Below are 14560 nucleotides of genomic sequence, written 5' to 3' on the forward strand. Positions count from 1 at the left end.
ACAACAATCTGCATTTATTCAAATATAGTCATGTCATGTTCTTCTGGTTGCTGCACGATGGTGGAAGGTGGGGTTTCACTTAACGGGGGCTTATTTTGGGGGTAGGGCTTATATTACGAGCATCTTGAAAAATCATACTAGGGCTTATTTTCAGGTTAGGTCTTATTTTGGGGGAAACAGGGTAGGTCTAATAGAGCTACACTCCTTTCATGAATGGAAAGGTGGAAGGGTGGGCGGGCACAAGAGCCCTAAAGCAGAGAGACTACTCTATGTATATTACTGCATGATTTTGCAAGCCTGCATGATTCTGCTTTCCAGTGGTATGGAATGCAGGTTCCCTGTATCAGACTTGCCCACCCTAAAACATGAGGGGTATCAGGGCAGGGAGGAGTTGGGTGCTGAACATCCCTGTGCCACTCATAATTACATTAAAAATCTTAATGCCATTTGAGTTGTTATTAAATTAATGGGAGTTAAATGGAGTAGCAAAGCCTACTCACCATGTGAATGTTACTTCATCTTAGCTAATGGAGGAAGTATAGCTGTTATTGGTGGTCACCAAGATTCCTTTGAATTCCTTGCTTATCTAGAAGCACTAGATAAAGAAATTGGTACAGTGGGGTCTTGACTTGCGAACTCAATTCGTATTGGAAGGCGGTTCGCAGGTCAAAAAGTTTGCAGGTCAAATCTGCATTCCCATAGGAATGCATTGAAAACCATTTAATCCGTATCTGCACTACCACCCCGCCGCCGCCTCCGTCCGCCGTACCTTTGTGCCGGATGCTCCTCTTCCAGTCCTTGGCGGTCTCTCCACCCAGGAGAGGGTGGGGGTGGGAGTGGGGGGCCTAGGGGTTTGCGGTGTATAAGTCCAGGTAGGCGCACGGGTGCGGGTGTGGGTGGTGGTGATGGGCAGCGGCGGCGGCGACCTGCTCGTAGGCCGGCGGATGCAGGGTCACCACGGGGATGGCGGCAGCTGCCAAGGGGACTAGGTAGTCCGGCAGGGTCTCCATGGGCTGGTTGAAGGCAGCCAGCGCCAGCTCCTCCTGGTCCGGCCGCTCCAGCTTGATGGCCAGCATGCTGGCGGCGGCAGCAGTGGGAGACGTGGATGAGGACCACGCGGCGGTGGCGTGCACCAGCTTCCCTGCCTGGGCTCCGAGTTGCCCGCCTGGAGGCAGCCACCTGCAAACGCAGCGGTACCACCAGCCAGAGCACAGGCAGGAACAGCTGCAGCAGCCGTGGCAGCGAAAGAAGAGGAGGAGGTCCTAGGCTCTGCCCTGGCCAATGGATGAACGACAGCAGTTTGAATTTCCCGCTTTCCCCGCCTCTCCCGCTTTTTTTTTTCACTTTTTGGTTCGTACGTCAATTCTCCGCAAGTCAAAATGGATTTTTGCGGACGGAGAAGTACGTAACTCAAAAAGTTCGTACCTCGTGCCGTTCGCAAGTCAAGACCCCACTGTATTTCTGACTGACAAGACTGGTGGACAACGGGATGGAAAACTTCTATATAGGGAAGTTTCTAAAAAGCCATATAAGCTTGAATTTATCACAGCATTTTCACAAGATTCCACATACTATTATGCTTTAATGGGGAAATAATTTTTTAATGAAAAATCAAACTCTTAAAGATTAAGGGGCAAATATTCAAGTATTTTTCAATTTAGGACAAAGTATAATATATAAAGCATTTTGTAAGATCCCAGCAGGGAAGCAGTGCATTGCTCTGTGTAGAAGGGCTAGTCCAAACTCCATAGCCTCTTCAATTTCTGGGCCAATGGAAGATGGTGTCTGCATGTATTGAAAGCTTTCCTGCAATTAAGAAATATTTCAGTGAATAGTAGCTATTCATTTTCATTTTCAGATTCTACATAGTAGGCCCATACTACGACATCTAACTATAATGGTTCTTAGCACAGAGGAGCTGTTAACAGTGTAGTTTTCAAGGCAGCTGTATCTATGTGTTTCCCAGATAGGAAAAACTTATCCACTAGAGCTGTACCTGTAGCTCAGTAGTAGCGGACCAGTTATTGCCCCATGGGTGCTCATACACAACCCTCGCCATTCTTGCTTTATGACATACAACAGATACTGGAAGAAGAAATAACACTTTCCCGCACTTGGTGTCCTTTCCATCCTAACTGCACTCCACCTGTTTAGCAGGGGAGGGCATCATTTATTATAAAGATGGCGGCACATTGGGTGAGTCTTCCCTGATTTGATCCTTTCCATGCAGTCCACTCCACTGAATATGAATGATTCCCATGGGGAGATGGTAGCTTGGGCACACACGCAAGTCACAGAGGGCCTGCAAAGGTCACCCATACGGATGTGAAGTGAATGGCTCCCAAGTCAGTCTGAACCAGAACCTAACAGTAAAGCTTTCCCACGGTGTAGGTGCCACAAAGTTTGGCTTCTTTAGGCAAGCCTGCAATTTGCTACCCACACGCAGGTGCTGAAGGCTTCCCACCCTGCCCTAAGGACATCACTTCCCTGCTTAACTCCTTGCATGATTGTAATACAGTCACTCCTTTTGTCTATACTGCACAGAGCAAAGCATCAGCTTCCAGCTCAAAAAACAGCAATCGCCAACCAGGCCAAAACAGATATGCATTTATGCAAATCATGCAGGGAGACACCAGCTGCACTCAGGAAAAGGATGAGTGTTAAGCACAAGGTGTTCTTCTACACCACTTTTCACATCGTCTGTGCTTCCAAAAACCCACCAAGGGATCCTTACCCACTACTGCAGCCATGAGAAACCTATGGCCCTCAAGCTGTCAGACTACATCTCCTACACTCCTTGGCTGCTGTGCAGAGTATTGATGGGAGATGGAGGCCAGCCATATGAAAGGCCAGTCCCCCATTCTTCTCCTATTAAAACTGTTCTAAGAGAAGGCCATTTACACTTGAACCTAAAATGGGCCATCTTCAGATTCTTCACTATGAAAAACTTCACAGCCTTAAGAGCTAAATGCATTCATTAGTTCTAATGAATATGCCCCACACCATCCACTTCATTTCATAAATGACCGTGCTTATTTCAGACCCTGCTACAGGTTAATGTGTTTTATTATTTTCTATATAAAGAGACACATAGGATTCCACAGGCTTCTTGGGGAAAGTGCCAGGAAACCCACCACAGTCAGTTACAGAGTTTCCGCTGCAGCTGCTTTTTCCTTCTGTTTAATACGCTTCTTCCTAACCAGCAAACGCCGCTCCCGTTCATATTCCTTCATGCGCATAACATAACTGTGGGAAAACACACAATTAGAGGTGAGTTCTGGGCAACTGATCCCAACCAAGCCATCGTGTTTCTTATTGCCATGTACAACGGCTCCCATATTTATTTATTTATTTATTTAAAATATTTTTATCCTGCTTTTCTCCTTAAAAAAGAACCCAAGGTGGCTTACATCATTAAAAAGACAATATTTAAAAGCTAAAAACAGTAGGTATACAAAAGAATTAAACAAGTATCAATTATAAACGGTAATAAAATTAATGCTAAAACACATTTAAAACAGAGCACAGCAATCCATTTAAAAATCTCTCTCAGACCAGAAGAGATTAAGGTATAAGGCTATCCCAACTTATTTGTATTCTGGACTAAGAATCAGTTTTAGTATATGTGTATTTGAGCTCTGCTCCTTTCCCCAAACATGTAGTCTCAAGCTGACACAGCCTTAACTAGGCACTCTAGTTTTAATTTAGTTCTAAAGAAAATGTTGCAGAAAACATTGGCCAGTTTGGGACTCCTTCATACATTCAAGGACTTACGTAGACAGAAAGTGGGTTCCTTCTGTACCGTCAAGAATGTTCCAACATAACAACACTCACCCTGCATTAAGGAAGCTTAACAGACCACCCTATTAGACTACTCCCAGACTCACACCAAGGGGGTTGTGACAAAGACAACCTTCACCCCAATCCACATTACTTCTTCCAGCTCCTACTGGATGTTCATGTTGAGAAAGGGATACATTTCTAGGCCCACCTTCCCCCAACAGATGTACTGGGCTACAATTTTCCAACAGCCCCAGCCAGGACAATCAAGGGATATGCTGACCAAAGTTGATGGCACTGTAGTCCAACACATCCGGAAAGTAGCAGTTAAGGAAGGCTGTTAGAGAATCCGTCTGCAATTGCAACGTGACAGATACTCTGAACCACAGCTAACTGATCAAGCGAGGAAGAAATTGACAAAGGTAACAAGAAAGAAGGAAGCATAGCTCTGACTTACTCCTGGTACTCGCAGTAGTCCCAATCGTGCTTCTCATGTTTGCATCCAAAAATATTGGGAAATTTGTCACGTCTGCACTTCATATATTGAATAAGGTAATGGGCACAATAATCCCGCTGTTCTAGAGGAATCTGAGCATCAACCATCTGCTGCCATGTTGCTAACATCACTGTGTGAAAATGAAGGGAATGAAATGGAGAGAAAACAGATTAAGATCCAGAAACATGCTCCCCACCAACATCAGTCATTTTAAATCTACTAATGCTGGGACTAGTTTGTGGAGAATAACCTGTACATTAGTTTTGCTGATAAGTATTTGACAGACCATACAAATTCACAGGTCGTGCTAGTTTAAAGACGAAGTATTTGAGACTCAGGACAGAAGAGCAAACAAGTGACATACTAAAAAACATAAGCAACACCAAAACACAATCAAACAGTAAGGTACAACAATCTATTTAAAACCCCACCCAGTCATCATAAAACGCTAGAAAAACAATGGAATGTGTTAAAAGCAGGCTGATTAATGTCAGAAAAATGAACTACTATACGTGTGGTTTGGAGATTTATGCTAGATAAGAGCAGGAACTGACAAATGCTGAATGAAGTCTTGATTAATTGCTTCCAGAATTACTGGGCAATGTTGTTGTTTAGTTGTGTCCGACTCTTCGCGACCCCATGGACCAGAGCACACCAGGCCCTCCTGTCTTCCACTGCTTCCCGGAGTTGGGTCAAATTCATGTTGGTAGCTTCAGTGACACTGTCCAACCATCTCGTCCTCTGTCATCCCCTTCTCCTCTTACCTTCACACTTTCCTAACATCAGGGTCTTTTCCAGGGAGTCTTCTCTTCTCATGAGATGGCCAGAGTATTGGAGCCTCAGCTTCAGGATCTGTCCTTCCAGTGAGCAACTCAGGGTTGATTTCCTTTAGAATGAATAGGTTTGTTCTCCTTGCAGTCCAGAGGACTCTCAAGAGCCTCCTCCAGCACCCCAATTCAAAAGCATCAATTCTTCAGCGGTCAGCTTTCTTTACGGTCCAGCTCTCACTTTAATGTCTCAAATTAATTCCAGAAGCAATTAATCATGACTTAACGACTGAACAATACAATACAGAAGAAGCATGAGACAAATCTGCATAACTCTGAAGAGGGAGAATGTGGAGTACAGTTGGAGATACCTGATTTTCATGAAAATAAAGTACAGTGGTGCCTCGCTTAGCGATGTTAATTCGTGCAAGAAAAAACATTGCTAAGCGATTTCATCGCTAAATGGAATTAAAAAGCCCACAGAAATGCATTAAACGCCATTAATGCATTCCTATGGGCTTCAAAACTAACCTTAAAGCGAAGATCCTCCATAGGGGCAGCCATTTTCGGTGCCTCTAAAGTGAGGACACACAGCGGGCGGCCATTTTGTTTACCTGGCGGCCATTTTGAAACTGCCGATCAGCTGGCTGAAAATGGGGGCTTTGCGATGATCGCTTCCCTGCGATCATCGCAAAGCGAATTTTCCCCATAGGGAACATCACTAAGCGATTGCTTTTGCGATCGCTTAAATACCGTCGCTAAGCAATTTCGTCACTCAACGGAGCGATCGCTAAGCAAGGCATCACGGTATCAAGGAATATATTACAAAGGGGAGTCCTGTGAAAAAACACTGGAAAAGATGGGACATATGGAGGGAATTGCCTAAGAGACAAAAGGGTTATACATTTATTCAAATAGATATAAGAGATATTCTAGAATAGATTATATATATTTTTAAACTTCAGATATATTAAGTCAATATAAAAAGGATAAAAATTTAGGACAATGAGGTGGTAATGATGGAAATAGGAATTTAGTGTGATTATAAAGAAGCAAAATGGAGGATTGACGTGAATATCTGTAAAAATAAAATGGTCATACAGTCATGGTTGAAAATGTTGGCACCCTTGCAATTCTGTCAGAAAATGCAACCCTTCTCTTCAGAAAATTGTTGCAGTTGCAAATGTTTTGCTACTCACATGTTCATTTCTTTGGTTTGCGTTGTAACAACCCAAAAAAACAGAGAAGGAAAGTCAAATCTGATACGATCCCACACACAAACCCAAAAATGCACTGGCCAAAATTATTGTCACCCTTAGCTTAATATTTGGTAACACCCCCTTTGGAAAAAGAACTGAAATCAATCACTTCCTGTAACCATGAATGAGTTTCTTACACCCCTCTACTGGAATTTTGGACCACCCTTCTTTTGCAAAGAGGGACGTGGTGGCACTGCGGGCTAAACCGCAGAAGCCTGTGCTGCAGGGTCAGAAGACCAAGCTCCCGTCGCTTTGTCCCAGCTCCCGCCAACCTAGCAGTTCGAAAGCATGCAAATGCAAGTAGATAAATAGGGACCACCTCGGTGGGAAGGTTCCGTGTCTAAGTCGCACTGGCCATGTGACCACGGAAGATTGTCTTCGGACAAAACGCTGGCTCTATGGCTTGGAAACGGGGATGAGCACCGCCCCCTAGAGTCGAACACGATTGGACAAAAATTGTCAAGGGGAACCTTTACCTTTACCTTCTTTTGCAAACTGCTCCAGGACCTTCAGATTTGAAGGATGCCTTCTCTCAACTGCTGTTTTGAGATCTCTCCACAGGTGTTCTATGGGATTCAGATCTGAACTCATTACTGACCATTTCAGAACTTTCCAGCGCTTTGTTCGTAACCATTTCTGAGTGCTTTTTGAAGTGTGTTTCAGGTCATTGTCCTGCTGGAAGACCCATGACCTCTGGTGGAGAGACAACTTTTTGACATTGGCCACTATGTTGCACCCCCAAATTCTTTGGTAATCATCAGATTTCATGATACCATTCACACAGTCCAGGCATCTAGTGCCAGAAGCAGCAAAGCAACCCCAAAACATCTTTAACCTCCACAATGTTTGACTGATTCCACCATTTTTTTCTTTGAATGCCTCATTTCTTTTTCTGTAAATAGTCCCATGATGTCCTTGATCAAAAAGCTCTACTTTTGTCTCATTTGTCCACAGTACATTCTCCCAGAAGGACTGTGGTTTTGTCACATAAGTTTTGGCATACTACCGTCTTGCTTTTTTATGCCTGTGTGTCAGCAGTGGTGTCCTCCTGGGTCTCCTTCCATATCCTTTAATTCAGATGGCAATGGATAGTATGAACCGACACTGTTGTACCCTGTGTCTGCAGATCTGAATTTGTTTGGAAGTTAATCTGGGTTCTGTGTCCACCATTTGAACAACACTTTGTTATAATTTTTCAGTAATTTTGCTCTTCTGTCCACATCCAGGGAGGTTAGCTACAGTGCCATGGGCTGAAAACCTCTTGATGATATTACGCACAGTGGACACAGGAATATTAAGATCTCTGGAGATGAACTTGTAGCTTTGAGAATGTTGATGGTTTTCCACAATTTTTCTCTCTCAAATTCACAGACAACCTTTTACACTTCATTCTTTTCTCCATGCTCAGTGCCACATACAATACAACACACAACACAAAGGTTGAGTCGACTTTTCTCCATCTTAACTGGTTGCAAGTGGGATTACTATATTGCCCACACCTCTTACTTGCGACAGGTGTGTCTAAATACAAATTAAAGGAGCATGAAATGCTTGAAAAGCAGTTATTTCTTACAATTTAGACAGGGTGCCAATAATTTTGGCCAGTGCAATTTTGGGTTTCTGTGTGGGATTTGTATCAGATTTGACATTTCTTCTGGTTTTGTTGTTGTTGTTGTGTTCTTCCAACACAAACCAAAGAAATGAATATGTGAGTAACAAAACATTTGCAACTGCATGAACAGAAAGGCAACTATGCAAGCAGTTTATGATTTACCTGCTGTTTGTCACACAACTGGTTGCACAAACACCAGCACAACTACAATACTTAACAGGCAACCAGTTAGCACCCTCTGTGCACCTGTCTCTCAACAGCTACACAACTCCACAAGATTCTGGCCTAATAAATTTAAATCAGTGTGAGCCTTTATGAATTACAGTCTAGTTCAGTGTGAGGGTTCGCTGTTCGGGGCTTCCCGCTCTTCCCAAGAAGGAGTCGAGACTGCTTTTTCTGCTGTTAACTTTTCTTTATTAACTGGAATAAACGGAACGTCATTTTTTCTGGTGATTTTGGTTTAGTCTCTTGCCCTGTAACAGGCTCGGGCAAGGGTATCCATGTAGTTTCAAAAACAGTTTTAACAGGTTCAGAGTCCCAAGGTCCAACAGGGACCTCCCCCAACAACTTGTCCTTTACTTCTTGGTCAAACGGACTCAACAATGGGAGGGTTTCTTCGTCTCCCATCCACCCCCACGAAAGGTCTCCTTCTCTTGGCGAGGCACTCCAGGGACCAGGTAACAGCCCATCTTCTTCAGCTCTTCTGTATGCCATGCCTGTCTAGCCGCCCTCTCCCTTTCACTTGCCTCCTTCACTTCGGCCAGCTTCTTACGCCAGAGCTTAGCCTCAGTCTCCCCCCAGTAAGAGGGTTTCTGCATCAAGCCCCTCTTACGCCTCCTTTCAGCCTCCTCTCGAGGCACACGCACCTGCTCCCAACGCTTGGTCCACGGATCCTCTATCCAGACCATCTCCCAACCACCGGGGATATCATCCCGCCTCACCGTTATATACCCAGCCCTCCTTCTTCCCAGGGGAGGCAGGAGGGTTAGTCTGGGTCATTTTGGGGTTTTTTAAGAGAGTCGGCTCTACTAGAAAGACCCGGAGCTTCTGGTCTTTCCCTTCACATTCAGATACCAGTTGAACTGAATTGAATTGTAATCTTCGAAAGCTCACAATGAAATTTATTAGTATTTAAGATGCCACAATGCTTTTGTCGATATAAAGAAGAATTCCTGCCAAGCTGAACAAATTTATGGTTCAGAGAAATCACACTCTCTGAGCAGCATTACATAAATCTCAGCATCTGTGTTAACTATGAAATGCCTACTACTTAACGCCACTAAACTCTTCACAACTCTGTGTGCTAGAATAGATGAGACGTGCGGCAAGAACCAAGATACTAGCAGATACGACATATGGAAGGAGATTCACATACAATCCAGACGGACCAGAACCAGGGGAGAATAAAGTGAGAATATCACCCCACTGATGTTTCAAAAGCAAAAAACAAAGCAAACACATACAAAAAGCAAAGTGCTATGCTGTTCATATACTGCCCAATAGTGCTTAAAGCACACTCTGGGTGATTTAAAAATTATGCAGGCTACACATTGCCCCCCCCAACAAGCTGGGTACTCATTTTACCAACCTCAGAAGGATGGAAGGTGAGTCAACCTTGAGCCGGCTACCTGGGTTTAAACACCCAGGGTTGTGAGTACAGTTTTTGCAGCAGTACAGCGGTTTAACTACTGCACGAGTCTCAGACTCAGTAGACCAGTGGTTCCCAACCTTGGGTCCCCAGATGTTCGTGGACTACAACTCCCTGAAATCCTGGCCTCACCAGACTTCTGCGAGTTTTAGTCCACGAATATCTGAAGTCTCAAGATTGGGAACCGCTGCTCAAGTCTCTTCCGCACAGGGAAGATTTGAAGGCGGGGGTTGAAAGACCAATTTCACTTCTGTTCGGTTTTTTTAAAAAACATTCCAATGTTCTCCTAGGTTCTGAGCCAAAAGCGTTGAGGGAAACATGCCTGCCCTGCCGCCCCGCCCCCCCCCCCCCCAGTAATATTTTCTCGCCACCGCTCCCCTTCCAGGTAGGCAGAGGTGAGACTGGATGCGGAGAACAGACAAGTCACTTGCAAGGCCGTGCGAAGAGAGGGACCCAGGCGCCGCCGCCGCGCCGGATTCCACCTTGCGCGCTCCTTTCCACCGGAGGAGACCCAAGAAAAGAAAAAGGCCACTCTTGACGCCAAGGTGGGGGCGGGGAGCGAAAGGACCCCTGCAAAAGCCCGGCGCTCCAGCTGCTGCGGAGGGGACTGGGAAAAAGCCGAGGCGGAGCCAAGCGCTGGGTCACCTTCGCTTCTCCTCCGGCCGCCGCCGCTTACCGCGTTCCTTGCGCTCGGGAAAGCCGTACATGGGGTCGAAGCTGGGGATCGTTGAAGGATCGGGTTCCTCCTCCGGGCACAAGAAATACCGCCGGACCATATGAGCCCCCATGGCGGCGGCGGCGATTCCCCCCCTCCGTCCCAATCCTCCTCCTCCTCCTCCTCCTCCCGCGTTTCCGCCCTTCGACCCAGCCAACCTCTTTTCCCTTCCGCCCAACACCGGAAGGATTCCCCCTTCGCTTCAGGTGATAGAGAACTAGAGCGGTCGCTCAGCTTCCGGCAAGCGGTATTTCCTCTCCCTCCGCCCCCCTCCAATCTGGCGGGACTTATGAAAAAAAAAAAAGGGCCGGGCGAAGGCGCTCCTTGGCGACTCGCGTCGTTCCCCGGGCGGGCGAGGGGGGGGGAAACCTTGGGCGAACGTGGCTCTAATAGGGTTCAGCCTTCGTGCGTGAAAGAGGGAGGCGCCCCCTAGGAATCCCAGGGAGCGGGGGGGGGGGGTCCGTTACAACCAATGACATGTCCGCCAGCACACGAATGGCCCCAGAAAAAGGAAGTCGTTCCCAGTTAAGTTAGCTCTGGGCCGTCAGGTCGGGACACTGACTTCGAGCGACCCTCACAGGGCTTTCAAGGCGGGTGAGGTATTTGAGGAGAGGCGTTATCAGTTCCAACCTCCCCCCCCCCAAGTCAGTTTCCATGGCCGAGAGGCGATTCAAACCCAAGGCCTCCTGAGTCCCAGCCCGTCACCACACTGGGTACCCCAAGTTCCTTCGCCCTGTGAATTTTTTTTTACTCGTTTGTTTTCCACAATAACTCGTCCAAATACTGTAGTAAACCTTCCCCACTTCGTAGTAGCCTATTTTTGTTATGTAAAATGACATTCAATACGATTTATCCCAGTAGGTAAGACCGTGACTACTGTCCAGGTGCTACTTGTGGATAGAGAGAAGCAAAAGAGAGAGAGAGAGAGAGTTTATTCTTAATTATTACAACTGGGTATATTGTTGTACAGTATTAATAGCATGCAGAGCACTGGGTAGAAAGTGTATTTCACAAATTGGTTTTTAGAATTGTTCACTTTGAAATGTCTCATTATTAACTTGGCATCTTTTGTGACAGATGTTTACATTTTAGGATAGGTATTCACTTAAGATGTGCCCTCTGTATTTTGCCAGCTCCAGTCTGGGCATGTAACTGAGTATATTTGGATCCTGTATTTCAAGTGCTAACCTGAGGCTTAACCGCTTTCACTGTAATATGAAAGAGTAAAAGATCATTCTGAGACCAAGCATGAAATCATTTCTTTATTATAAAATATCTTGGTATAAAGCAAGAATCAATCAAGTTTAGAAGGTAGATACACAAGCATAACATGGGGAAAAAGAGTTCCATGCAAGTTGGATAATCATCTTTTACCAGATCTGGAATACCAAACTCTTGCAAGGAGCTTACAGTATTTTCATTTTGTCTCCTGCAGTTTATATCCCTTCTCAGTGCAAAAAATGTATCCTGTAAGCAGCTAAGCATCTACTGCTTTGAACTGCGTGGTAGTTCCAAGCACAACTCTATTCTTTTATTCTGTTCTAAACTATAGTGATATATACCAACATACATAATGCTAAGCTCAGGTTTGAAGTGAAAGGTGATTTAAGCACACTTCAAAGGGATGACATGTTGGCAACCTCATCCAAGAGTATCTCTTGAAATATTGGTGGCCTGAGACAAAACTATTGTTTGGCAGAGATCACATATATTAGAGCCATGTGTGCTGTGGAGGAACATCCCTGTCTTTGGCGACATGTGTACAAAGGGCAGAATGCTTCACACCAATGTATTTTTATGGCTGTTATGCCAAAGAGTTACTAGAATGTCTTTGTTTCTTATACCTTGTGTTCCATCTGAACATCAGATGCAAGCCTTTACTTGGGATTTCTTTGACACATAGTCCAATTTATCTTTGCAGCTGCCTGTCCAACACAGAATATCTGAGGTCTCAGACTCAGCATCCAGTTTAAAATTAAATACAGAATCCTTTGTGCCTTCTCCTTTCTCTAAGTTTGATTATTTATGAATTACAGTACTAAAGATTAGATCTGATTAAAATCAAATTAATTTAAATGACAATTTAAAACAAATTTTATTTTTAAAATTCATTTTTGGATTATTTAAATTTGAAAAATTGATTTTTAAAATTTAAATTATGATTTAAATTTTGTTTTAAATCAATATGATTTTTAAAAATAATTGATTTTTATCTACCCTGCTAAACATCTTCAGATTACAGTAGGACTCCCATATTCTTTGGGCATTGGTTCTAAGATACTGAAAACCATGGATAATACCAATAGATAGATAGCATGGATAGATATTATGGTAAAAGGGAAAAAACAGAAAAAACATTTTCGCATGCATTACCAGAACTGGCCACTAGAGACCATGCTATGTATTCTTCACTAACAAATATTCATAGCGTGGTGGCCAGTTCTGATAATACAGGTGAAAATATTTTTTCTAGATTTTTTTTCTTTTAATATTTTTAGTATTTTCAGACTAGATAAGTAAGTCAGTGGATACTGATCCTGTGGATATGGAAATCCTAATGTACTTTTCTGATGAATAACTTATACAGAACTGATAACCACAAGGTGAACATTTCCTCAGCCATTCTCAACAAGCCACTCTCAATAGGAAACATCTGTGACACTTTGCTTTCTGAAATTTCACCAGAAATAATCAAAACTCTTATGAAGTTGTCTTTCTTTTAATATGGCAAGAATCCTATTACATATTTACTCTGGCGTATACCCAAGAATATAAATCTTAGCCACAAAATGGTGCCAATTAAGAAGTTGCAAATTGTATTTCTTGTCATACACCAGGTCACACAGCTGATGTGCAACAAGAAATACAAACATTAGATTCTTAACTAGCAGCAATTCAATACTGAGATTTATGTTACTCAGCAATAGGATCCATCCAATCAGGATAACAAATTTGGAGTTTGGAAGCAAGGATTTTCAAGGTAATGCATTCTGTACTCAGCATCAGATGTGACACTTACATAAGAGGCTGACAACCCTGAATATGCTATACTCTGGACAAGGGGATGAAGGAACAAAGAATATGCTCGCTGTAGGTATATTCTAATACGCAGTGTTACATTATGGCTAGCATTTCTAACAATGAAGTATACATTCTCATCTGACTTTTAGCATTAAAATTTGAATATCACGCTAAAAGCATAAATGGAACATCTCAAAGAGCTAGAATAGGTAGAAAAAATTTGCTGGAGATTTAAAACACTACCAAAGTTTTCATACTAGAGACTAAGAAGCATCATAGAATCAATAGCTTCACATAGCTGTGATGATTCCAGATGAAAAGGACCACATCGAAGTGACAGAAGAAACTGCTGTACAGTGCTTTGGCTCCTTTTTCCTAGGAATGGAGTAGGGGCAATTTACTCAAGATAGTCCTCTTCTTGATTTGAAGATCTGGTTCTGGGAGGAGTGCTCAAGTGGCACTTTTGTGACTATTTCACCATTTTTGAGAATAAATTTTTTTAGTGGAAACTGCCTCAGTGCAATCTGCATGTGATGCACACTGAGTGTGGTTTACAAGATATAAAATGATGCAAACAACAGGCTGGGAATCTATATTACCTTGCTTGGTGAAACTGGACTAAAATAATGAGTATGATCAAGGGCTCAGAAATAAATATGTGAAGTACTCTTTTAGGAAGTGAAATGCTGAAAGTGTTCTGAGTATTGAAAGCCAAAAATTAAGGGTTGTGTCTTAGGATACACAGTAATTGTCATTCTCCTTTTAGTAACTCCATCCATAAGGTTGGGTCCATATGTCAGCAAGGTGGCAAATATGATTTGAAAAGGTTGATTGAATAACTGGGAAACTCATATATTGCAGTGCAGGGGTCCCCCAACCTTTCATAGTGAGGGCCACAACAGATATTTTTAAAGTTTCTGACGGCTGAATGAACAGGAATGTGCGTGTGTGTGTGTGCACGTGGAAGTGCACATGCTTGTGGCTGCACTTACATACATATCCCTGCCTGCCCCCCCAAACACCCCTGCCCGCCCCCATACACAGATGCACACTTGCACACAGGGCCACCTGCCCGCACCCCCACGCGCGCATGGGCTGACTGGAACAGGCCAGACAAAACGGCAATGCGGGCTGCAGTTTGGGCACCCCTACTGTAGAGAGGACTGACTTGGAAGAGCAGAAGGAGCTCATTTGTGAAGGGCATAAGAGCTGACTGCTGGAGGATCTGCAACTATTTCTACATAGAGTCAAGAATTGGACTG

General features: G+C 43.9%; 1 protein-coding gene across 2 annotated transcripts; it reads right to left on the reverse strand.

Annotated features, from left to right (window-relative positions):
• Positions 1-1580: 1580 nt before the first annotated feature.
• On the reverse strand, positions 1581-10461 carry NDUFB7 (NADH:ubiquinone oxidoreductase subunit B7). 2 transcript variants are annotated; one of them, XM_020778521.3, is made up of 4 exons: positions 10239-10461; positions 4238-4406; positions 3135-3246; positions 1581-1806 (listed from the first exon to the last, which is right to left on the reverse strand). In XM_020778521.3, the coding sequence occupies exons 1-3, from the start codon at positions 10348-10350 to the stop codon at positions 3144-3146; spliced, it is 384 nt and encodes a 127-aa protein (XP_020634180.1). In that variant the 5' UTR covers positions 10351-10461; the 3' UTR covers positions 1581-1806; positions 3135-3143. The 2 variants fall into 2 exon arrangements, with proteins under 2 accessions (XP_020634180.1, XP_020634179.1); XM_020778520.3 differs by lacking the exon at positions 1581-1806 and having other exon boundaries at positions 3049-3246.
• Between the last annotated feature and the right edge of the window lie 4099 nt (positions 10462-14560).

Source organism: Pogona vitticeps, chromosome 2 (assembly GCF_051106095.1).
Source record: "Pogona vitticeps strain Pit_001003342236 chromosome 2, PviZW2.1, whole genome shotgun sequence".
Classification (NCBI taxonomy): domain Eukaryota; kingdom Metazoa; phylum Chordata; class Lepidosauria; order Squamata; family Agamidae; genus Pogona; species Pogona vitticeps.